Source organism: Ranitomeya imitator, chromosome 7 (genome assembly GCF_032444005.1).
Source record: "Ranitomeya imitator isolate aRanImi1 chromosome 7, aRanImi1.pri, whole genome shotgun sequence".
Lineage (NCBI taxonomy): Eukaryota > Metazoa > Chordata > Amphibia > Anura > Dendrobatidae > Ranitomeya > Ranitomeya imitator.
In genome coordinates, this window is record NC_091288.1 from 132,763,544 (window position 1) to 132,786,824 (window position 23,281).

The following is a 23,281-nucleotide window of genomic DNA, read 5'->3' on the forward strand; positions in this document are numbered from 1 at the left end:
ATTTTTCAAAAATGGTGCGAAAATATCTCACACGAATCCGCAACGTGGGCACATAGCCTTAGGGTTAGGGTTGGAATTAGGGTTGTGGTTATGGTTAGGGGTGTGTTGGGGTTAGGGTTGTGGTTAGGGGTGTGTTGCGGTTAGGGTTGTGTTTAGGGTTATGGCTACAGTTGGGATTAGGGTTAGGGGTGTGTTGGGGTTAGTGTTGGAGGTAGAATTGAGGGGTTACCACTGTTTAGGCACATCAGCGGTCTCCAAACGCAACATGGCGCCACCATTGATTCCAGCCAATCTCGTATTCAAAAAGTCAAATGGTGCTCCCTCACTTCCGAGCCCTGACGTGTGCCCAAACAGTGGTTTACCCCCACATATGGGGTACCAGCATACTCAGGACAAACTGTGCAACAATTACTGGGGTCCAATTTCTCCTGTTACCCTTGTGAATCAAAAAAAATGCTTGCTAAAACATAATTTTTGAGGAAAGAAAAATGATTTTTTATTTTCACGGCTCTGCGTTGTAAACGTCTGTGAAGCACTTGGGGGTTCAAAGTGCTCACCACATATCTAGATAAGTTCCTTGGGGGGGTCTAATTTCTAAAATGGGGTCACTTGTGGGGGTTTCTACTGTTTAGGCACACCAGGGGCTCTGCAAACGCAACGTGACACCCGCAGACCATTCCATCAAAGTCTGCATTTCAAAAGTCACTACTTCCCTTCTGAGCCCCGACGTGTGCCCAAACAGTGGTTTACCCCCACTCATGGGGTATCAGCGTACTCAGGAGAAACTGGACAACAACTTTTGGGGTCAAATTTCTCCTGTAACCCTTGGGAAAATAAAAAATTCTGGGCTAAATAATTATTTTTGAGGAAAGAAAACGTATTTATTATTTTCACGGCTCTGCATTATAAACTTCTATGAAGCACTTTGGGGTTCAAAGTGCTCACCACACATCTAGATAAGTTCCTTTCGGGGTCTAGTTTCCAAAATGGGGTCACTTGTGGGGGGTTTCTACTGTTTAGGCACATCAGGGGCTCTGCAAACGCAACGTGACGCCCGCAGAGCATTCCATCAAAGTCTGCATTTCAAAACGTCACTACTTCAATTCCAAGCCCCGGCATGTGCCCAAACAGTAGTTTACCCCCACATATGGGGTATCACCGTACTCAGGAGAAACTGGACAACAAATATTGGGGTCAAATTTCTCCTGTTACCCTTGGGAAAATTAAAAAATTCTGGGCTAAACAATTATTTTTGAGGAAAGAAAACGTATTATTTTCACGGCTCTGCATTATAAACTTCTATGAAGCACTTGGGGGTTCAAAGTGCTCACCACACATCTAGATAAGTTCCTTTGGGGGTCTAGTTTCCAAAATGGGGTCACTTGTGGGGGGTTTCTACTGTTAAGCCACATCAGGGGCTCTGGAAACGCAACGTGACGCCCACAGAGCATTCCATCAAAGTCTGCATTTCAAAACGTCACTACTTCACTTCCGAGCCCCGGCATGTGCCCAAACAGTGATTTACCCCCACATATGGGGTATCAGCGTACTCAGGAGAAACTGGACAACAACTTTTGGGGTCAAATTTCTCCTGTTACCCTTGGGAAAATAAAAAATTGCAGGCTAAAAGATCATTTTTGAGAAAATATTTTTTTTTTTTTTCATGGCTCTGCGTTATAAACTTCTGTGAAGCACTTGGGGGTTCAAAGTCCTCACCACACATCTAGATTAGTTCCTTTGGGGGTCTAGTTTCCAAAATGGTGTCATTTCTGGGGGATCTCCAATGTTTAGGCACACAGGGGCTCTCCAAACGTGACATGGTGTCCGCTAATGATTGGAGCTAATTTTCCATTTAAAAAGCCAAATGGCGTGCCATCCCTTCCGAGCCCTGCCGTGCGCCCAAACAGTGGTTTACCCCCACATATTGGGTATCTGCGTACTCAGGACAAACAGGACAACAATATTTGGGATCCAATTTCTCCTATTATCCTTGGCAAAATAGGAAATTCCAGGCTAAAAAATCATTTTTGAGGAAAGAAAAATTATTTTTTATTTTCATGGCTCTGCGTTATAAACTTCTGTGAAGCACCTGGGGGTTTAAAGTGCTCAATATGCATCTAGATAAGTTCCTTGGGGGGTCTAGTTTCCAAAATGGGGTCACTTGTGGGGGAGCTCCAATGTTTAGGCACACAGGGGCTCTCCAAACGCGACATGGTGTCCGCTAACAATTGGAGCTAATTTTCCATTCAAAAAGTCAAATGGCGCGCCTTCCCTTCCGAGCCCTGCCGTGTGCCCAAACAGTGGTTTACCCCCACATATGAGGTATCGACGTACTCGGGAGAAATTGCCCAACAAATTTTATGATCCATTTTACCCTACTGCCCATGTGAAAATGAAAAAATTGAGGCGAAAAGAATTTTTTTGTGAAAAAAAAGTACTTTTTCATTTTTACAGATCAATTTGTGAAGCACCTGAGGGTTTAACCCCTTAATGACCGCCAATACGTCTTTTAACTGACCTGAGATTTAAGAGAATAGCCTCCGCATACAGGTGACAATCCAGCAGCTGTCGGCTGTGCACTATAGCTGACAACTTTCTGCATCAGCCACGATCAGTGTTGGCACCGTACATATCTGTTTAACCCCTTAGATGCTGCTGTCAATAGTGACTACAACATTATAAATGGTTAACAGAGTGTGGGGGCTTCCTATTTAACCAAACTGGTGCCCTCAGGTCATGATTGTGTGGTCCTGATGTTTGCGATGGCAATTCATGACCAAATAGCGGCCTTAGAGTCTGCCGGCTGTTGTAATCTGTTCAGAAGTTACCGACATTTAGGTGGTAAAAATACACATTTTCATTTCTGTCATGCCACTTTGCATTAATTCCTGTAAAGCACCTGAGGGGTTAATAAACTACCTGACAGCAGTTTTCAATATGTCAGGGGGTGCTGTTTTTAAAATGGTATCACGTTTGGGGGTTTCCCAATATATGAGACCCCTAAAGTCACTTTAAACATGGATAGGTCCCTAAAAAAATAAATGTTGTAAATTTCCTTGAAAAAATGAAAATTGCTGCTACATTTTTAAACCTCCTAAAATGCTAACAAAATAAAAAAACATTTTACAAATGATGCTGATGTAAAGCAGACACGTGGGAAATGTTATTTATTAATGGTTTGCTGTGGTATGACCATCTGGATTAAAGGGATAATCATTCAAACTTTGAAAATTGCTAATTTTTTAACATTTTTCTCAATTTTTTCATATTTTTTATAAATAAACACAAAACATATTGACCTAAATTTACCATTATCATAAAGTATAATGTGTCACGAAAAAATCTCAAAATCACTGGGATTTGTTGAAGCGTTGCAGAGTTATTACCACATAAAGTGGCACTAGTCAGATTTCAAAAATTTGGCTCCGTCACTAAGGGGTTAAAGTGCTCACTAGGCATCTAAATAAGTTCCTTGGGGGGTCTAGTTTCCAAAATGGGGTCACTTGTGGGGGAGCGCCAATGTTTAGGCACACAGGAGCTCTCCAAACGCGACATGGTGTCCGCTAACGATGGAAATAATTTTTCATTCAAAAAGTCAAATGGCGCTCCTTCCCTTCCGAGCCTTACCATGTGCCCAAACAGTGGTTTACCCCCACATGTGAGGTATTGGTGTACTCAGGAGAAATTGCCCAACACATTTTAGGATCCATTTTATCCTGTTGCCCATGTGAAAATGAAAAAATTGAGGCTAAAATAATTTTTTTGTGAAAAAAAATACTTTTTCATTTTTACGGATTAATTTGTGAAGCACCTGAGGGTTTAAAGTGCTCACTAGGCATCTAAATAAGTTCCTTGGGGCGTCTAGTTTCCAAAATGGGGTCACTTGTGGGGGAGCTCCAATTTTTAGGCACACGGGGGCTCTCCAAACGTGACATGGTGTCCGCTAAAGAGTGGAGCCAATTTTTGATTCAAAAAGTCAAATGGCGCTCCTTCCCTTCCAAGCCCTGCCGTGCGCCCAAACAGTGGTTTACCCCCACATATGAGGTATCAGCGTACTCAGGACAAATTGGACAACAACTTTCGTGGTTCAGTTTCTCCTTTTACCATTGGGAAAATAAAAAAATTGTTGCTAAAAGATAATTTTTGTGACTAAAAAGTTAAATGTTCATTTTTTCCTTCCATGTTGCTTCTGCTGCTGTGAAGCACCTGAAGGGTTAATAAACTTCTTGAATGTGGTTTTGAGTACCTTGAGGGGTGCAGTTTTTAGAATGGTGTCACTTTTGGGTATTTTCAGCCATATAGACCCCTCAAACTGACTTCAAATGTGAGGTGGTCCCTAAAAAAAATGGTTTTGTAAATTTCGTTGTAAAAATGACAAATCGCTGGTCAAATTTTAACCCTTATAACTTCCTAACAAAAAAAAATTTTGTTTCCAAAATTGTGCTGATGTAAAGTAAACATGTGGGAAATGTTATTTATTAACTATTTTGTGTCACATATCTCTCTGGTTTAACAGAATAAAAATTCAAAATGTGAAAATTGCGAAATTTTCAAAATTTTTGCCAAATTTCCGTTTTTATCACAAATAAACGCAGAATTTATTGACCTAAATTTACCACTAACATGAAGCCCAATATGTCACGAAAAAACAATCTCAGAACCGCTAGGATACGTTGAAGCGTTCCTGAGTTATTACCTCATAAAGGGACATTGGTCAGAATTGCAAAAAACGGCAAGGTCTTTAAGGTCAAAATAGGCTGGGTCATGAAGGGGTTAAATAAAAATGAACATTTAACTTTTGTTAATAAACAATTTACTCCAGCTCCAATTTGTTTTATTTTACCAAGGGTAACAGGAGAAAATGGACACCAAAAGTTGTTGTACAATTTGTCCTGAGTACGCAGATTTGACTTTTCAATGCAAAATTGACCGGAATTGAGATGGGACGCCATGTTGCGTTTGGAGAGCCCCTGATGTGCCTAAATATTGAAACCCCCCACAAGGGACACCATTTTGGAAAGTAGACCCCCTAAGGAACTTATCTAGATTTGTGGTGAGCACTTTGACCCACCAAGTGCTTCACAGAAGTTTATAATGCAGAGCCGTAAAAATAAAAAATATTTTTTTCACAAAAATGATCTTTTCGCCCCCAATTTTTTATTTTCCCAAGGGTAAGAGAAGAAATTGCATCCCAAAAGTTGTTGTGCATTTTGTCCTGAGTACGCTGATACCCAACATGTGGGGGTAAACGACTTTTTGGGCGCATGGCAGAGCTCGGAAGGGAAGGAGCGTCATTTGGAATGCAGACTTAGATGGATTGGTCTGCAGGCGTCACGTTGCATTTGCAGAGCCCCTGTTGTACCCAAACAGTAGAAACCCCCCACAAGTGACCCCATATTGGAAACTAGACCTCCCAAGGAACTTCTCTAGATGTTTTGTGAGAACTTTGAACCCCCAAGTGTTTCACTACAGTTTACAACGTAGAGCAGTGAAAATAAAAAAATAAAAATTCCCACAAAATTGATTTTTAGCTCCCAAATTTTTATTTTCCCAAGGGTAACAAGAGAACTTGGACCCCAAAAGTTGTTGTTCAATTTGTCCCGAGTACGCTGATACCCCATATGTGGGGGTAAACCCCTGTTTGGGTGCACAAGAGAGCTCGGAATGGAAGGAGCACTGTTTTACTTTTTCAACACAGAATTGGTTGGAATTGAGATCGGACGCCATGCCGCGTTTGGAGAGCCCCTGATGTGCCTAAACAGTGGAAACCCCCAATTCTAACTGAAACCCAAATCCAAACATACCCCTAACCCTAAACCCAACAGTAACCCTAACCACACCCCTAACCTTGACACACCCCTAACTAGTCCAAACCCTAATCCCAATAGTAAATGTAATCCAAACCCCAACCCTAACTTTAGCCCCAACCCTAACCTTAGCCCCAACCCTAACTTTAGCCCCAACCCTAACTTTAGCCCCAACCCTAACCCTGACTTTAGCTCCAACCCTAGCACCAACCCTAACCCTAGCCCTAACCCTAACGGGAAAATGGAAATACATTTTTTTTTAATTTTATTATTTTTCCCTAACTAAGGGGGTGATGAAGGGGGGTTTGATTTACTTTTATAGCATTTTTTATAGCGGATTTTTATGATTGGCAGCAGTCACACACTAAAAGACGCTTTTTATAGCTAAAAAGTTTTTGCGTCTCCACATTTTGAGACCTATAATTTTTCCATATTTTGGTCCACAGAGTCATGTGAGGTCTTGTTTTTTGCGGGACAAGTTGACGTTTTTATTGGTAACATTTTCTGACACGTGACAGTTTTTGATCACTTTTTATTCCGATTTTTGTGAGGCAGAATGACCATAAACCAGCTATTCATGAATTTATTTTGGGGGAGGCGTGTATACAGTTCCGCGTTTGGTAAAATGGATAAAGCAGTTTTATTCTTCGGGTCAGTAGGTTTACAGCGAAACACCATTGATATAGTTTTTTTATGTTTTGGCGCTTTTATACGATAAAAACTATTTTATAGAAAAAATAATTATTTTGGCATCGCTTTATTCTCAGGACTATAACTTTATTTTTTTGCTGATGATGCTGTATGGCGGCTCATTTTTTGCGGGACAAGATGACGTTTTTAGCAGTACCATGGTTATTTATATCTGTCTTTTTGATCGCGTGTTATTCCACTTTTTGTTCGGCGGTAAGATAAAGCGTTTTGTGCCGCTTTTTTTTTTCTTACGGTGTTCACTGAAGGCGTTAACTAGTGGGACATCACAGATCACTGATCTGACAGTTTGCACAGCACTCTGTCAGATCAGTGATCTGACTTACAGCACTGCAGGATTACCAAGCGCCTGCTCTGAGCAGGCACTTGGTAAGCCACCTCCCTTCCTGCAGGACCCGGATGCGCCGGCCATTTTGGATCCGGGCCTGCTGCAGGATGGAGAGGTAAGAGACCCTCGCAGCAACACGATCACATCGCGTTGCTCCAGGGGTCTCAGGGAAGCCCGCAGGGAGCCCCCTACCTGCGCGATGCTTTCCTATACCGCCGGCACACCGCGATCATGTTTGATCGCGGTGTGTCGGGGGTTAATGTGCCGGGAGCAGTCCGTGACTGCTCCTGGCACATAGTGCCGGATTTCAGCTGCGATAGGCAGCTGACACCCGGCCGCGATCGGCGGCGCTCCCCCCGGGAGCGCGGCCGATCGCATATGACGTACTTGCCCATCACTGGGAATTAAGTCCCAGGGCACCTTGATGGGATAGTACGTCATATGGGATTAAGGGGTAAACCCAGTCTCTTAGATGTGCTTAAAATGTACAGAAACTGGGCAATACCCCACCACCATTTTTTTAACCAAAATTTAGAAAATTTAAGGTAGGTGACAGTTTAATAAAGAGACAAGTCTCATTTAGAAGCCTAGAAAAGCCAGCAATGGTTTTTGTCCAGTGCCAGACAATGTTAAATGCTAATGAACATGTATGCTCTATCTAACAATTTGGTAAGAGACATATATATTGACAAGGGACAACTGAACGTTGCACTGAGACAATGAACTGGACATGGTTGCTGACTGTTGTGTCTGTGCAACTGCAGGTTGTGGGAAAGAGCTATCAGTGCCTCCTTCCTGGACAGCAGATTGGAAATGCCGTAACACAGGGGACGGGCCAGTGGTTTCACCCTGTGATACAGATGTTGTACCCAGGCATTCCGCTCGCGTACTGGAGTACTGCGTATGGCAGCAGAATATGGCGTATGCTAATAGATATGATGTTGAGTTTTCCTTTATAAAGGCATGTGTGGGTAAGATTTTCAAACTAGCAGCATATATACAGAGCATGTTTCATTACTCATATTATTCTGTGCAGGGCTGAAACTTGAAGAGTGTGGAGCAAGTTAATGTATTGATGCTCCACAATGTCCAAGTGTAGACCAAAAATTCAACATCAGGCTCCCAGTTAAACGCTTAAAGAGTTCATGAGAAGGGAAACAAAATTAAAAAAAATAGAATATATAGAGACTAGTTGGTCCGTGCAAAATTTTCGCACATTGGTCGTCGGGGGCACAGGCAATTTCTGAAAAAGCAAGCTGGTCAAATGTAAATGTATTTAATGAGATGAACACAGACAGGTTTGAGCTACGTGATCATTCTTTTCAATAAGTGTCTAAAGTTCTTTACAAACAGTAATGGCATGTAATTTCACCTTTCCCTTGTGGCAACAGATGGAAGCAGATTGGTCACGACCGACTTCACCTAAATAGAGCTTTGCTGAACAATGTGGACATTCTTATCCATACTCCCAACACTGTGGGTTTTAACTTCATTGTCTGGAAGTAATAAGCGAGCACAACAGTATGTCTTTGGAAGTGAATGTTGGCACCTCCTTGCACAGATGTCTTGCTGTATGCAGGAAGTAATCAGGTGGAACTATATCAATACAGTGCTCTTGCAGTAGTGTTCTACGCTGATTCACTATCTGTTGTCTGTGCTTCTGTTGAGCCCGTCTATGGTTTACAAGTCTTTGTTGCCTTTGTTCATCAGGTTGTAGTCTGATGTTCGCTGAGATGGTGTCTGAAGAGGTCTGGGATGTCTCGTTCGTGATGGCCTGACTTGAGGCCTGCTTTTTATACACCTCTTCCTAGTCATACTGCAAAGTAGTTCCAAACCCAAACAATATCAGGTCTGCGCTTGAAATGTACAATAGGCAATGCATGTTTCCAATAGAATAAGCAGTACATGTTTCCAAATGTGTTCGCATATGTGATTCACCAGCGGTGAAGTGTGCAATCTGTTTGGATTTCTTTGTGATGTCTGAAAGCAGCTTTGTGGTAGTGTGCTTTGGGGTAGTGTGGTGCCACCTGCAGGTCATTTTTCCTTACTGCAGGTTTATGAAAATTAATGTTTAAACTGTATTTTATGATCACATCGTGGATGTGTGGTTTGGCTATTTTCTTGTTGAAGGGGGCAAGTTTACCTTTCAAATTGTGTATCATTTGTGTGTGGGTGCAGTATGAACGGAGAAACAAAGGAATCACTGAAAAAGAGTGTTTAGAAATAATATAGAAAGATTGAGAGTAGAAATTTGACCACTGCACAATGTCCAAAGGTTTCCAAAAATTACCCAAGGGGTGTGTATCATACACTTATGAACTGGTGGTTTAGGAGCAACATGGGACGCGCTCTGAAGGAGGTGGTACCTGTACTGACCGCAGTCCCTAAGCTCAACACAACACTAGAAGTAGCCGTGGGATGCTCCTGTCACTCCCTAGGCACCTAGTCACAGCCTGAGAATTAACTACCCCTAAAGATAGAAACAGGAAAACTATCTTGCCTCAGAGAAAATCCCTAAAGGATAGATAGCCCCCCACAAGTAATGACTGTGAGTGGAGAGGGAAAAGACATACGTAGAATGAAACCAGGATGTAGCACAGGAGGCCAGTCTAGCTAGATAGATAGGACAGGACGGAATACTGTGCGGTCAGTATAAAAAACTACAAAAATCCACAGAGTTTACAAAAATCTCCACACCTGACTAAAGGTGTGGAGGGTAAATCTGCTTCCCAGAGCTTCCAGCTTAACTGAATTAATCCATACTGACAAGCTGGACAAAACATAGAATGCACAGAACGCATAAGTCCACAACATGTGGACAGAAAAGAGAGAAAGGACTTATCTTTGCTGAACTGGTCAGGATATCAGGGAAATCCAAGAGAGATGTGAATCCAACCAGGAACCATTGACAAGTGGCACTAGCTGAAGGGAAGAGCCAGGCATAAATAGCCGAGCAGAAAGACAATCAGTGGAAGCAGCTGCAGACTGCTAAATCCAAGGAGCAGCCATTCCACTTAAAACCACCGGAGGGAGCCCAAGAGCAGAACTCACAAAAGTGCCACTTACAACCACCGGAGGGAGCCCAAGAGCGGAGTTCACAACAGTACCCCCTTTTGAGGAGGGGTCACCGAACCCTCACCAGAGCCCCCAGGCCGATCAGGACGAGCCAAGTGAAAAGCACGAACCAAATCGGCGGCATGGACATCGGAGGCAACAACCCAAGAATTATCCTTCTGGCCATAACCCTTCCACTTGACAAGATACTGAAGCCTCCGCCTCGAAAAACGAGAATCCCAAATTTTCTCAACCTCATATTCCAACTCTCCCTCAACCAACACCGGGGCAGGAGGATCAACCGAGGGAACAACGGGCACCACATATCTCCGCAACAAAGATCTATGGAAAACATGGCTGGAAGAGCCAAACGAAAAGACACCGGATTGATAATTTCAGAAATCTTATAAGGACCAATAAACCGAGGCTTAAACTTAGGGGAAGAAACCTTCATAGGAACATTATTATTATTATTATTATTTATTATTATAGCGCCATTTATTCCATGGCGCTTTACATGTGAGGAGGGGTATACATAATAAAACAAGTACAATAATCTTGAAAAATACAAGTCACAACTGGTACAGGAGGAGAGAGGACCCTGCCCGCGAGGGCTCACAATCTACAAGGGATGGGTGAGGATACAGTAGGTGAGGGTAGAGCTGGCCGTGCAGCGGTTTGGTCAATCGGTGGTTACTGCAGGTTGTAGGCTTGTCGGAAGAGGTGGGTCTTCAGGTTCTTTTTGAAGGTTTCGATGGTAGGCGAGAGTCTGATATGTTGTGGTAGAGCATTCCAGAGTAGGGGGGATGCACATGACGAGAAGACAACCAAACCAAATCCCCCACACGAAGCCGGGGACCAACACACTGACGGCGGTTAGCAAAACGTTGAGCCTTTTCCTGAGACAGCGTCAAATTGTCCACCACATGAGTCCAAATCTGCTGCAGCCTGTCCACCACAGAATCCGCACCAGGACAATCAGAAGGCTCAACCTGCCCCGAAGAAAAACGAGGATGAAAACCAAAATTACAAAAGAAAGGTGAAACCAAAGTAGCCGAACTAGCCCTATTATTAAGGGCAAACTCGGCCAACGGCAAGAAAGACACCCAATCATCCTGATCAGCAGACACAAAGCATCTCAAATAGGTTTCCAAGGTCTGATTAGTTCGCTCAGTTTGGCCATTAGTCTGAGGATGAAACGCCGAAGAAAAAGACAAATCAATGCCCATCCTAGCACAAAAGGCCCGCCAAAACCTAGAGACAAACTGAGAACCTCTGTCAGACACAATATTCTCAGGAATGCCATGCAAACGAACCACATGATGAAAAAACAATGGAACCAAATCTGAGGAGGAAGGCAACTTAGGCAAAGGTACCAGATGGACCATTTTAGAGAACCGGTCACAAACAACCCAGATAACAGACATCTTCTGGGAAACAGGAAGATCCGAAATAAAATCCATGGAAATATGCGTCCAGGGCCTCTCAGGGACCGGCAAAGGCAAAAGCAACCCACTAGCGCGGGAACAGCAAGGCTTGGCCTGGGCGAAAATCCCACAGGACTGCACAAAAGCACGCACATCCCGCGACAAAGAAGGCCACCAAAAGGACCTAGCAACCAAATCTCTGGTACCAAAAATCCCAGGATGACCAGCCAACACTGAACAATGAACCTCAGAAATTACCTTACTTGTCCATCTATCAGGAACAAACAGCTTCCCCACTGGACAGCGGTCAGGCTTATCAGCCTGAAATTCCCGAAGCACCCGCCGCAAATCAGGGGAGATGGCAGAAAGAATCACCCCTTCCTTAAGAATGTCAACCGGCTCAAGGACTCCAGGAGAATCAGGCAAAAAACTCCTAGAGAGGGCATCAGCCTTAACATTCTTAGATCCCGGAAGATACGAGACCACAAAATCAAAACGGGAGAAAAACAGGGACCATCGAGCCTGTCTAGGATTCAGCCGCTTGGCCGACTCGAGGTAAATCAGATTCTTATGATCAGTCAAGACCACAACGCGGTGCTTAGCTCCCTCAAGCCAATGTCGCCACTCCTCAAACGCCCACTTCATAGCCAACAACTCCCGATTGCCGACATCATAATTGCGTTCCGCAGGCGAAAACTTTCTGGGAAAAAAAAGCACACGGTTTCATCAAAGAACCATCAGAATCCCTCTGAGACAAAACGGCTCCTGCCCCAATCTCAGAAGCGTCAACCTCAACCTGAAAAGGAAGAGAAACATCCGGCTGACGCAACACAGGGGCAGAAGTAAATCGGCGTTTAAGCTCCCGAAAGGCCTCAACAGCCGCAGAGGACCAATTCGTCACATCAGCGCCTTTCTTCGTCAAATCAGTAAGGGGCTTAACCACACTGGAAAAGTTGGCAATGAAACGGCGATAGAAATTAGCAAAGCCCAAAAATTTTTGAAGGCTCTTCACAGATGTGGGTTGAATTCAGTCATGAATAGCTTGGACCTTAACAGGATCCATTTCCATAAACGAGGGAGAAAAAATAAAACCCAAAAGAGAGACCTTCTGAACTCCGAATAGGCACTTAGACCCCTTCACAAATAAAGCATTATCACGAAGGATCTGGAATACCATCCTGACCTGCTTCACTTGAGACTCCCAATCATCGGAGAAAATCAAAATATCATCCAAATATACAACCATGAATTTATCAAGATAATTGCGGAAACGATAATGCATGAAAGATTGGAACACAGATGGAGCATTAGAGAGCCCGAATGGCATCACGAGGTATTCAAAATGGCCTTCGGGCGTATTAAATGCAGTTTTCCATTCGTCACCCTGTTTAATACGAACATGATTATATGCCCCTCGAAGGTCAATTTTAGTAAACCAACTAGCCCCCTTAATCTGAGCAAACAAATCAGAAAGCAAAGGCAAGGGGCATTGGAATTTGACCGTGATCTTATTAAGAAGACGATAATCTATACAGGGTCTCAAGGAGCCATCCTTCTTAGCAACAAAAAAGAAACCCGCTCCCAATGGTGACGAAGACGGCCGAATATGCCCCTTCTCCAAAGATTCCTTAACATAACTCCGCATGGCGGCATGCTCTGGCACAGACAGATTGAAAAGTCGGCCCTTAGGGAACTTACAACCAGGAATCAAGTTAATAGCACAATCACAGTCCCTATGTGGAGGAAGGGAACTGGACTTGGGCTCATCAAATACATCCTGGAAATCCGACAAAAACTCAGGGACCTCAGAAGAGGGGGAAGAGGAAATTGACATCAAAGGAACGTCACTATGTACCCCTTGACAACCCCAACTAGTCACAGACATAGTTTTCCAATCCAGCACCGGATTATGTTCCTGTAACCATGGAAAACCCAGTACAGGTTGCAGGTTATGCAACACCAGAAAACGGCAATCTTCCTGATGTGCTGGAGCCATGTACATGGTCATCTGCGTCCAGTACTGAGGTTTATCCTTGGCCAATGGTGTAGCATCAATGCCCCTTTAAAGGAATAGGGCTCTTCAAAGGCTGCAAGGAAAAACCACAGCGCCTGGCGAATTCTAAGTCCATTAAGTTCAGGGCAGCGCCTGAATCCACAAATGCCATGACAGAAAAGGACGACAATGAGCAAATCAGGGTCACAGATAAAGGAAATTTAGGCTGTACAGTACTGATGGTAACAGACCTAGCAACCCTCCTAGTACGCTTAGGGCAATCAGAAATAACATGAGCAGAATCACCACAGTAAAAACACAGCCTATTCTGACGTCTGAATTCCTGCCGTTCTGTTCTAGTCAAAATCCTATCACATTGCATAGGCTCAGGACTCTGCTCAGAGGACACTGCCATATGGTGCACAGCTTTGCACTCGCGCAGACGCCGATCAATCTGAATGGCTAGAGACATAGATTTGCTCAAACCAGCAGGCGTACGGAAGCCCACCATAACATCTTTAAGGGCTTCAGAAAGACCTTTTCTGAAAATAGCAGCCAGAGCATCCTCATTCCATTTAGTGAGCACAGACCATTTCCTAAATTTCTGGCAGTATAATTCTGCCGCTTCCCGACCTTGACACAGGGCCAACAGGATTTTTTCTGCATGATCCACAGAATTGGGTTCGTCATACAATAATCCGAGCGCTTGAAAAAATGCGTCTACATTCAGCAATGCCGGATCCCCTGATTCAAGGGAGAATGCCCAGTCCTGAGGGTCAACACGCAGCAAGGATATGATGATTTTAACTTGCTGAATGGGATCACCAGAAGAATGGGGTTTCAAAGCAAAAAAACAATTTGCAGTTATTTTTAAAGTTCAAAAACTTGGATCTGTCCCCAAAAAACAAATCAGGAGTAGGAATTTTAGGCTCCAAAGCCGGAGTCTGGACAATATAATCTTGGATACTCTGTACTCTTGCAGCAAGTTGATCCACACAAGAAAACAAACCCTGAACATCCATGCCAGAGTGTAAATCCTGAACCACCCAGAGATCAAGAGGAAAAAAAAAAGACAAAACAGAGCACAGAAAAAAATGGCTCAGAATTTTTTTTCCCTCCTTTTGAGATGCATTTAATTCATTTTTGGCCACTTGTACTGTAATGAACTGGTGGTTTAGGAGCAACATGGGACGAGCTCTGAAGGAGGTGGTACCTGTACTGACCGCAGTCCCTAAGCTCAACACAACACTAGAAGTAGCCGTGGGATGCTCCTGTCACTCCCTAGGCACCTCGTCACAGCCTGAGAATTAACTACCCCTAAAGATAGAAACAGGAAAACTATCTTGCCTCAGAGAAAATCCCCAAAGGATAGATAGCCCCCCACAAGTAATGACACTGAGTGGAGAGGGAAAAGACATACACAGAATGAAACCAGGATGTAGCACAGGAGGCCAGTCTAGCTAGATAGATAGGACAGGACGGAATACTGTGCGGTCAGTATAAAAAAAATACAAAAATCCACACAGAGTTTACAAAAATCTCCACACCTGACTAAAGGTGTGGAGGGTAAATCTGCTTCCCAGAGCTTCCAGCTTAACTGAATTAATCCGTACTGACAAGCTGGACAAAACATAGAATGCACAGAACGAATAAGTCCACAACATGTGGACAGAAAAGAGCAAAGAAAGGACTTATCTTTGCTGAACTGGTCAGGATATCAGGGAAATCCAAGAGAGATGTGAATCCAACCAGGAACCATTGACAAGTGGCACTAGCTGAAGGGAAGAGCCAGGCATAAATAGCCGAGCAGAAAGACAATCAGTGGAAGCAGCTGCAGACTGCTAAATCCAAGGAGCAGCCATTCCACTTAAAACCACTGGAGGGAGCCCAAGAGCAGAACTCACAAAAGTGCCACTTACAACCACCGGAGGGAGCCCAAGAGCGGAATTCACAACAATACACGCTGAAAGACAGTGATGGGGACCTCACAATACATTTTGCAGTTATCATTGCTAGAGATATGGAGTACAAGTTTCACCGTTGCAATGTACAAAGGTTTCCAAAAATGTAAAAACATTACTCAAGTCGGGTAGACATATGACCACTAAGTACTTGTAGAAGCAGGTAGAGTAGGATGCGGTTTCCTGAGCAAAATGGGACTGAATGATCAGGCATGGATGTTAAGACAACTTCCAAAAAAGAACATTTGGGCAGCATTTACATTAGTTTGCTGTCATCCCTAGGGCTTACAAAGTCAGAGGAAATCCAGCCGTGTTCAATTTTAGAAGAGTCAACCTGTCTGCATTTTCCATTGACAGCCGTATGTGCCTCTCCATTATGCAGCTATGACTGCACCGGCCAAACTAAAAACACGCTCAGCCAACACACTTGTAGCAGGGCATGGCAGCTCCTTCAAGGCATACAAGGAGAGGTCGGGCCAAATGTGAAGCTTGGAAAACCAAGAGTTAAAGGGTACTGAAGAATCAGGAAGGACGCTAGTATTGTCACTTACGTACTCAACCATCTTGGTCAACTTCTCCCTCCTCATCTTAGTTACACCCACAGATAGCCCTTGCTGATGGGATGGTTTCACTGCCTCCCAACCCCCGAGTTGCACTTGGTGTGCGTGCCCCTTCCCTGTAATCCTTGTGGGTGAAAAGAGACGGTACCTCTGCCAGCAGCGTTGTCTGAGGGTAATCTGTTCAGCAAGTCTTCCATATAACGGCCATCTGGCACGCATGCACTGAAAATGGCATGTCTGCATCCAACGTGAGAGAAGGACATTTCTCCTTGTACTGTGGGTCAAGAAAGGTGCACAGCCAGTATTTCATGATGGACAAAATGTCTTTCACGCGCGGATCTTGGGAAAGGCATCTGGACATGAACTGTGCCATGTGTGGAAGACTACAAAAGAGTCAAACGTTGTGTCCCCACCAGGATGAAAACTAACCATCCTCTCCTTCTCACGACGCATCACCACCTCCTCTTTAGGCCATCCATGCAGGGCAGGCATGAAGCTGGGATCTGGAGTCCCCTCTGTAGCGCAGAGCAAAAAATTCTGTTTCTCCTCCTGTTTTTCGTCATCACCCAATATGGCTGGAGAATATTGTGAGGGGCTGGGCTGTGGGGTATCAGCCACTGTAAAATCTTCCTCCATAGCCACTTGTTCAGTATTCAAAGATTCCGCTTTGAGATTCTGCAGCGAACGTTTTAATAAACAGAGCAGCGGGATGGTTACGCTGATAATAGTGTCATCAGTGCTCATCATCTTGGTACACTACTCAAAATTTTGAAGAACCTCACATATGTTAGCAATCCACACCCACTAGGCAGTTATGTGTGGGGGCTGAGCGTTACACGGACGGCATTGAGAAGCTGGAATTCAGAGACTGCCCTCTGCTACTCACCAAGCCTTGTCAACACATGAAAAGGTGGAATTTCAGCATGTTGGCAGGTCACAAATCAATCAGTGACCAGGCAAATTAAAGCACTGCTGCAGCAAAGCCAGACCGGCAAAAGCCTGAGATGACTTTCGGAAATGGTCGGTGATATGGCATACTTTGTCAAGTAGGTCCGGCAAGTCAGGGTATGCTTTTAAAAACCGCTGTAAAAACAAGTTCACCATGTGGGCCATGCATGAAACGTGTACCAGCTTGACGAACTTTAAAGCCGCCACCAAGGTACGCCCGATATTGCACACAACCAGACCTGGGAGGTTCAGCAGGGAGATCCACTGATCGGTCTGCTGCATTCTGGGACACTCTGGGACGTGGTGCCAAATCTTAGTGGAACCAACCCCTATACAGGTATACAGGGATCGTCAGGGTCAGGCCCAGGGAAGTTGAATACCATGACAGCCAGTACCAAAGGGGTGGCTCGTAGGAGACAAGGAAATAATGTGTGAATCTTGTGAGAATACAAAGGGTACTGGCGAACAGGGAGAACAGGAAGAAGGGCAACAGAAATGCTGGATCTATAGGTGGGAGTAGGAAAGGGAACTGAGGATCAGAGCCTGAGGGAACGGGGCAGAAACAGGGAACCTATAGGGACTAAGGCGAGGACAGGCACTAGAAGGGAAAAAAGCAAAAGGCAGGATAAAGCAAGAGCTAGACAAGCACAGTGGGTGGTACACAGAGGTCAAAGTACTGACAAGCACCTAGGCAGGCACTTATAGCAATAATCAGGTGCCTCCTTAAGGAGAAAGCCACCTGATATACCTGACACATCGCCAATTGGCAGGAAAGTGCTTTCGGGTCAGGACACCGCCGCAGTATAAAGAACAGAAGAAGCGCGCAGATGCGTCCCAAGATGGCCAGGGAGCATGCTCAGACAGTGGGACCCCCGGGCCGGACGAGAGATCGGAAGTACTGGCGCGATGCGACGAGATCTTCACCTGACAGCACACTGGGACATCGGAGAGAGAGTATCAGGTTAAGTATCACGGGACCAGGTGGACAGGGCTGTGACATCACCTAAACAGATGAGCTTCAGCAGAGCATGCTGCCGCTATGCCAAGACAGTGCTGCAGACCTCCCAGCTGGGGAGTGATGAAGAGGCTAGTTCCTCTGAAGGAGGAGGAGTATAAACAGGAAGTGGAATACGAGGAGACAAACCCTGATGGAAGTTGGGCCTGGTATTCTTGGTGTGGTTAAGATGTGTGAAGTCCCAGCCTCTGACTTTGTCCCAGGCTCCACCAGGTTCACCCAGTGTGCCGTCAGGGAAATGTAGTGTCCCTGTCCACGTGTCTGTGGTTAGGTGGACCTCCCCTGAGACTGCATTGGGGCTACAGCACAGCTGATATTGTGTAACACATGCTTCTGTAACAAGTGTTCGACACACTGGGAAAAATAGCAGAAGCTGGGAATCGAGATCCATGGGGCTGCCACTGCCAAAAGTTCACGGCAACATTTCAAGGGCAAGCAGTCTGGCAATGTGGGTGTTTAGCGTTTGGGCCTGTGAGTGGGTGTATATTTCTGCTTCCTGTGAAACATCTGAGGCAGGGACAACTGAAAGCTGTGCTGGCACAACGAACTGGATGTGGTTGCTGACTGTTGTGTCTGTGCAACCACTGGTTGTGGTCAGGAGGCATCAGTGACTGCTTCCAGGACAGCAGATTTGGAAGGCCGTAACACAGGAAAAGGGGAAGTGGTTTGACCCTCAGATACAGATTTTGTACCCAGGCATTCCGCTCACCTACTAGCGTGCTTGGCTGCCAAGTGCTTCTGCATGTTGGCAGTCTTCTTGCGTTTTCTCATCTTCATCAGGCAGATTGCTGGAAATTACAGTTTTGTCTGAAGGACTTTCAGAAAAAAAACTCATACAGGGGAACAATGCACCCTTTGCTTTTTACCTAGACGAGTGGGGGGGGGGGGGCTCTGTGGAACAGTTGACAGAGTTCTCCTTCTGGTCAAACAACTACCTCTTTTTGCCTGTTTTCATGCTACGGATACATCCCTCTTGGCACTGCTGTGCTTACTAGGTGTGCCACCGTACCAGGTTGGATCAGTGGCCTCAACATCGACCACGTAATCTTCCAATTCATCAATACGATCATTCTTTTGAGTTGTGATTTTAGCCTGAACTGATGGCAACTGTGCATCATAATTATCCTCCACCTCTACAGACATGAAATAACCTTCCCCAACGTGGCTTTCTCCTGCCCGTGGGTGCTCAAATTTTTTTGCATCAGTGCACATATTGAATGCGTAATGAAAAAAAAATTTCCTGGCTTTATTTTTCTTAAGTACCCTCACACAGGTGTTCCGCACAAATTCCCCATATCTAGCAATGTGTGGGTATTTTTTTTTTCCAGATATTAGTTTTATTACACACAGAAACAGCAGACTCAGGAAACTTACAGCTAAATAGTCATGTTTGCGTATCTCAGCAGGCTTTGCGGCAGTCACACAACTGCTAGATAAAGATACGCTATTTAACCAATAGAAAATTAAGGTTTTTTTTATTGCCTTTATGATGCGATGCCACCAGAAGAGTAAAGAAAATTAATGGTAAATCGTGATGTTTGCGTAACCATGCAGGCTGTGTGCCGGTCGCACAACTGTAGATAAAAATACGCTATTTATTTAACCAATGGAATTTTTTTATATTAACTTTATGACATGCCAACAGTAGACTAAGGAAAATTAATGGTAAATTGTGATGTTTGCATACGTATCTCTGCAGGCTTTTCGTCAGTCGCATAATTGCTAAATAAATATTAGCTATATCAGCAATAGGTGAGGAATATTATTTAGCAAATAGCTTTTAAAAATGATGTTTATGCTGGCACTGATGAATATTGTTTAGTTGTAAAAAAAACAAAAAAAGTTTTTTATATGCTGGTACGCAGGAATATTATGTAGCTCCAAAAATAAAATGTTTAGTATATGCTGGTACTAAGTAATACTGTTTGGCTCTAAACACTTTTATATATTATGGTAGTGGATGAAACCCTGCCTCTCTTCCTACACAACACAATGCAAACTAGCAGAGATCTGCAGCATGTACTTGCAATGATAACACCCAGGTGCCTGCCTTTTCCTCATATTAAAACTATCCCTACTATATCTCCACCTAACAGAGAACTAATCTTCATTCTCAGTAGGTCTTAAAAGAGCTTATTGTAATCACAAACTCTCCCTATATGCAGCTTTCATTCTCCCAACGCTCACACTACGCTGTTTCCAGCTGTAATGTGCGCAAGATGGCGCCGGCAGAGATTATATATCCCCTATGACGCAAGCCAATCACAGTAATGCCAGACCCAATATGATTACTATCAGGGCTGCCACTAGAAATTTCGGGGCCCCATACTGGCAAAATTTTCGGGGCCCCCTTGAAACTCCGCCCAGGCTCCACCCCAGCCCCGCCTCCAGGCTCCACCCCACGAACTGTCCACAGTCCCACCGCTCTCTCTTGGAAAATCTCCACTTCTCACCTATCACACATTGACAGTTCCCATCACCAGATCACACATATAGCAGGCAGCTTTTGTTTTGGCCAAAAGATTTTTTAAGCCGCCACCACAACAAGGTAGACACTTTTGGCCGGGCCCTACTCTACTGTAACCTACTAAATATTTGTTAAAATATGCAATACAATTTAGGTATATTTTTATTTATTTTTCAATTTTTAAAATGACCTATAATACTACATACAAGGAACAAATACCACAACACTATGACCAGATGACATATTACCACCACAGTGATCGAATAATATAAAATACAAGGAACAAATACCGCTACACCATGACCAGACCACATATAACCTCCACATCATGACCAGACCACATATTACCAACAATGACTGAATACTACAATACTGATCAGTAATACAAAAAAAACCCACAATACTATCACCATCAGTGCCATTATGCACAGGAGATCTGTAATTAGTAAGCAGTGTCTGTGTACAGGTAATACAGTGATCACCGGTGACATTACACACAGGAGCTCTGTATATAATGTATAGATAATACAGTGATCACTGGTGACATTGTACACAGGACCTCTGTATATAGTATACAGTGTATAGTGTAAGTGTATAGGTAACACTGACTCACCAGTGACGTCTCTAGGTGAAGTCCTTCATCTTTCATCCAGCACAGACCGCCATCACTTTATCCAGCCAGGACTCGTCTCTGCAGGAAATAAAACAGTTATCTCGAGTTCCGCTTGTAGAACACATTACTTAATTTTCCCAACTTCTACATTACACCACATGAAGAAGGCAACATAGTATCACTCTACACAGTAACAGGACCGCCCCCCCCATTTAAAACAGTATACTCAAAAAATAAAATAAATACATCACTGCAATAATAATATCCCTTAATTAGCCCCTATGGTAATATTCGCCATCCTGGCCACCGTGTGTCTCATTTCAGGCTCCAGCCATATGTTCTCTCATCCTGCCCTCATGAGTATCCATTCTACCCCATATGATCTCCCCATCCTGCCCCATCTGTCTCCATCGTATCCATCCTGCCCCATCTGTTTCCAATCCTGCACCATCTCTGTCCAGCACTCTGCCCCATCTCTGTCCAGCACTCTGCCCCATCTCTGTCCAGCACTCTGCCCCATCTCTGTCCAGCACTCTGCCCCATCTCTGTCCAGCACTCTGCCCCATCTCTGTCCAGCACTCTGCCCCATCTCTGTCCAGCACTCTGCCCCATCTCTGTCCAGCACTCTGCCCCATCTCTGTCCAGCACTCTGCCCCATCTCTGCCCAGCACTCTGCCCCATCTCTGCCCAGCACTCTGCCCCATCTCTGCCCAGCACTCTGCCCCATCTCTGTCCAGCACCCTGCCCCATCTCTGTCCAGCACCCTGCCCCATCTCTGTCCAGCACCCTGCCCCATCTCTGTCCAGCACTCTGCCCCCCATGTGTCCAGCTTTCTGCCCCCCATGTGTCCAGCTTTCTGCCCCCCATGTGTCCAGCTTTCTGCCCCCCCCCCCCCCCCGTGTCCAGCTTTACTGCCCCCTCTGTGTCCAGATTTACTGCCCCGTGTCCAGATTTACTGCCCCCTTTGTGTCCAGATTTACTGCCCCCTGTGTCCAGATTTACTGCCCCGTGTCCAGATTTACTGCCCCCTCTGTGTCCAGATTTACTGCCCTCTGTGTCCAGATTTACTGCCCCCTCTGTGTCCAGATTTACTGCCCCCTGTGTCCAGATTTACTGCCCCCTGTGTCCAGATTTACTGCCCCCTCTGTGTCCAGATTTACTGCCCCCTCTGTGTCCAGATTTACTGCCCCCTCTGTGTCCAGATTTACTGCCCCCTCTGTGTCCAGCTTTACTGCCCCCTCTGTGTCCAGCCTTACTGCCCCCTCTGTGTCCAGCCTTCTGCCCCCCGTGTCCAGCTTTACTGCCCCCCTGTGTCCAGCCTTCTGCCCCCCGTGTCCAGCCTTCTGCCCCCCGTGTCCAGCGGCCTTCTGCCCCCTCTGTGTCCAGCTGCCTTCTGCCCCCTCTGTGTCCAGCTGCCTTCTGCCCCCTCTGTGTCCAGCTGCCTTCTGCCCCCTCTGTGTCCAGCTGCCTTCTGCCCCCTCTGTGTCCAGCTGCCTTCTGCCCCCTCTGTGTCCAGCTGCCTTCTGCCCCCTCTGTGTCCAGCTGCCTTCTGCCCCCTCTGTGTCCAGCTGCCTTCTGCCCCCTCTGTGTCCAGCTGCCTTCTGCCCCCTCTGTGTCCAGCTGCCTTCTGCCCCCTCTGTGTCCAGCTGCCTTCTGCCCCCTCTGTGTCCAGCTGCCTTCTGCCCCCGTGTCCAGCTTTACTGCCCCCCTGTGTCCAGCTGCCTTCTGCCCCCCTGTGTCCAGCTGCCTTCTGCCCCCTCTGTGTCCAGCTGCCTTCTGCCCGCTCTGTGTCCAGCTGCCTTCTGCCCGCTCTGTGTCCAGCTGCCTTCTGCCCCGTGTCCAGCTGCCTTCTGCCCCGTGTCCAGCTGCCTTCTGCCCCCGTGTCCAGCTGCCTTCTGCCCCCTCTGTGTCCAGCTGCCTTCTGCCCCGTGTCCAGCTGCCTTCTGCCCCCGTGTCCAGCTGCCTTCTGCCCCCTCTGTGTCCAGCTGCCTTCTGCCCCCCTGTGTCCAGCTGCCTTCTGCCCCCTCTGTGTCCAGCTGCCTTCTGCCCCCCTGTGTCCAGCTTTACTGCCCCCCTGTGTCCAGCTGCCTTCTGCCCCCTCTGTGTCCAGCTGCCTTCTGCCCCCCTGTGTCCAGCTGCCTTCTGCCCCCTCTGTGTCCAGCTGCCTTCTGCCCGCTCTGTGTCCAGCTGCCTTCTGCCCGCTCTGTGTCCAGCTGCCTTCTGCCCCGTGTCCAGCTGCCTTCTGCCCCCGTGTCCAGCTGCCTTCTGCCCCCTCTGTGTCCAGCTGCCTTCTGCCCCGTGTCCAGCTGCCTTCTGCCCCCTCTGTGTCCAGCTGCCTTCTGCCCCCTCTGTGTCCAGCTGCCTTCTGCCCCCCTGTGTCCAGCTGCCTTCTGCCCCCTC

General features: G+C 45.8%; 1 protein-coding gene across 5 annotated transcripts in view; it reads right to left on the reverse strand.

Moving 5' to 3' along the window:
- FBXL18 (F-box and leucine rich repeat protein 18) overlaps positions 1 to 23,281 on the reverse strand; it is a 218,573-nt gene that overhangs the window by 37,438 nt on the left and 157,854 nt on the right. The window contains exon 5 of one of the 5 annotated variants that reach the window (XM_069733823.1): positions 20,891 to 20,959. The exons of the other annotated variants lie outside the window; for them this stretch is intronic. Within the exon in view, the coding sequence (XP_069589924.1) occupies positions 20,914 to 20,959 (46 nt within the window). The 3' untranslated portion in view covers positions 20,891 to 20,913. Of the gene's footprint in view, positions 1 to 20,890; positions 20,960 to 23,281 lie in introns of those variants that run through there. 5 annotated transcript variants of the gene reach the window in all.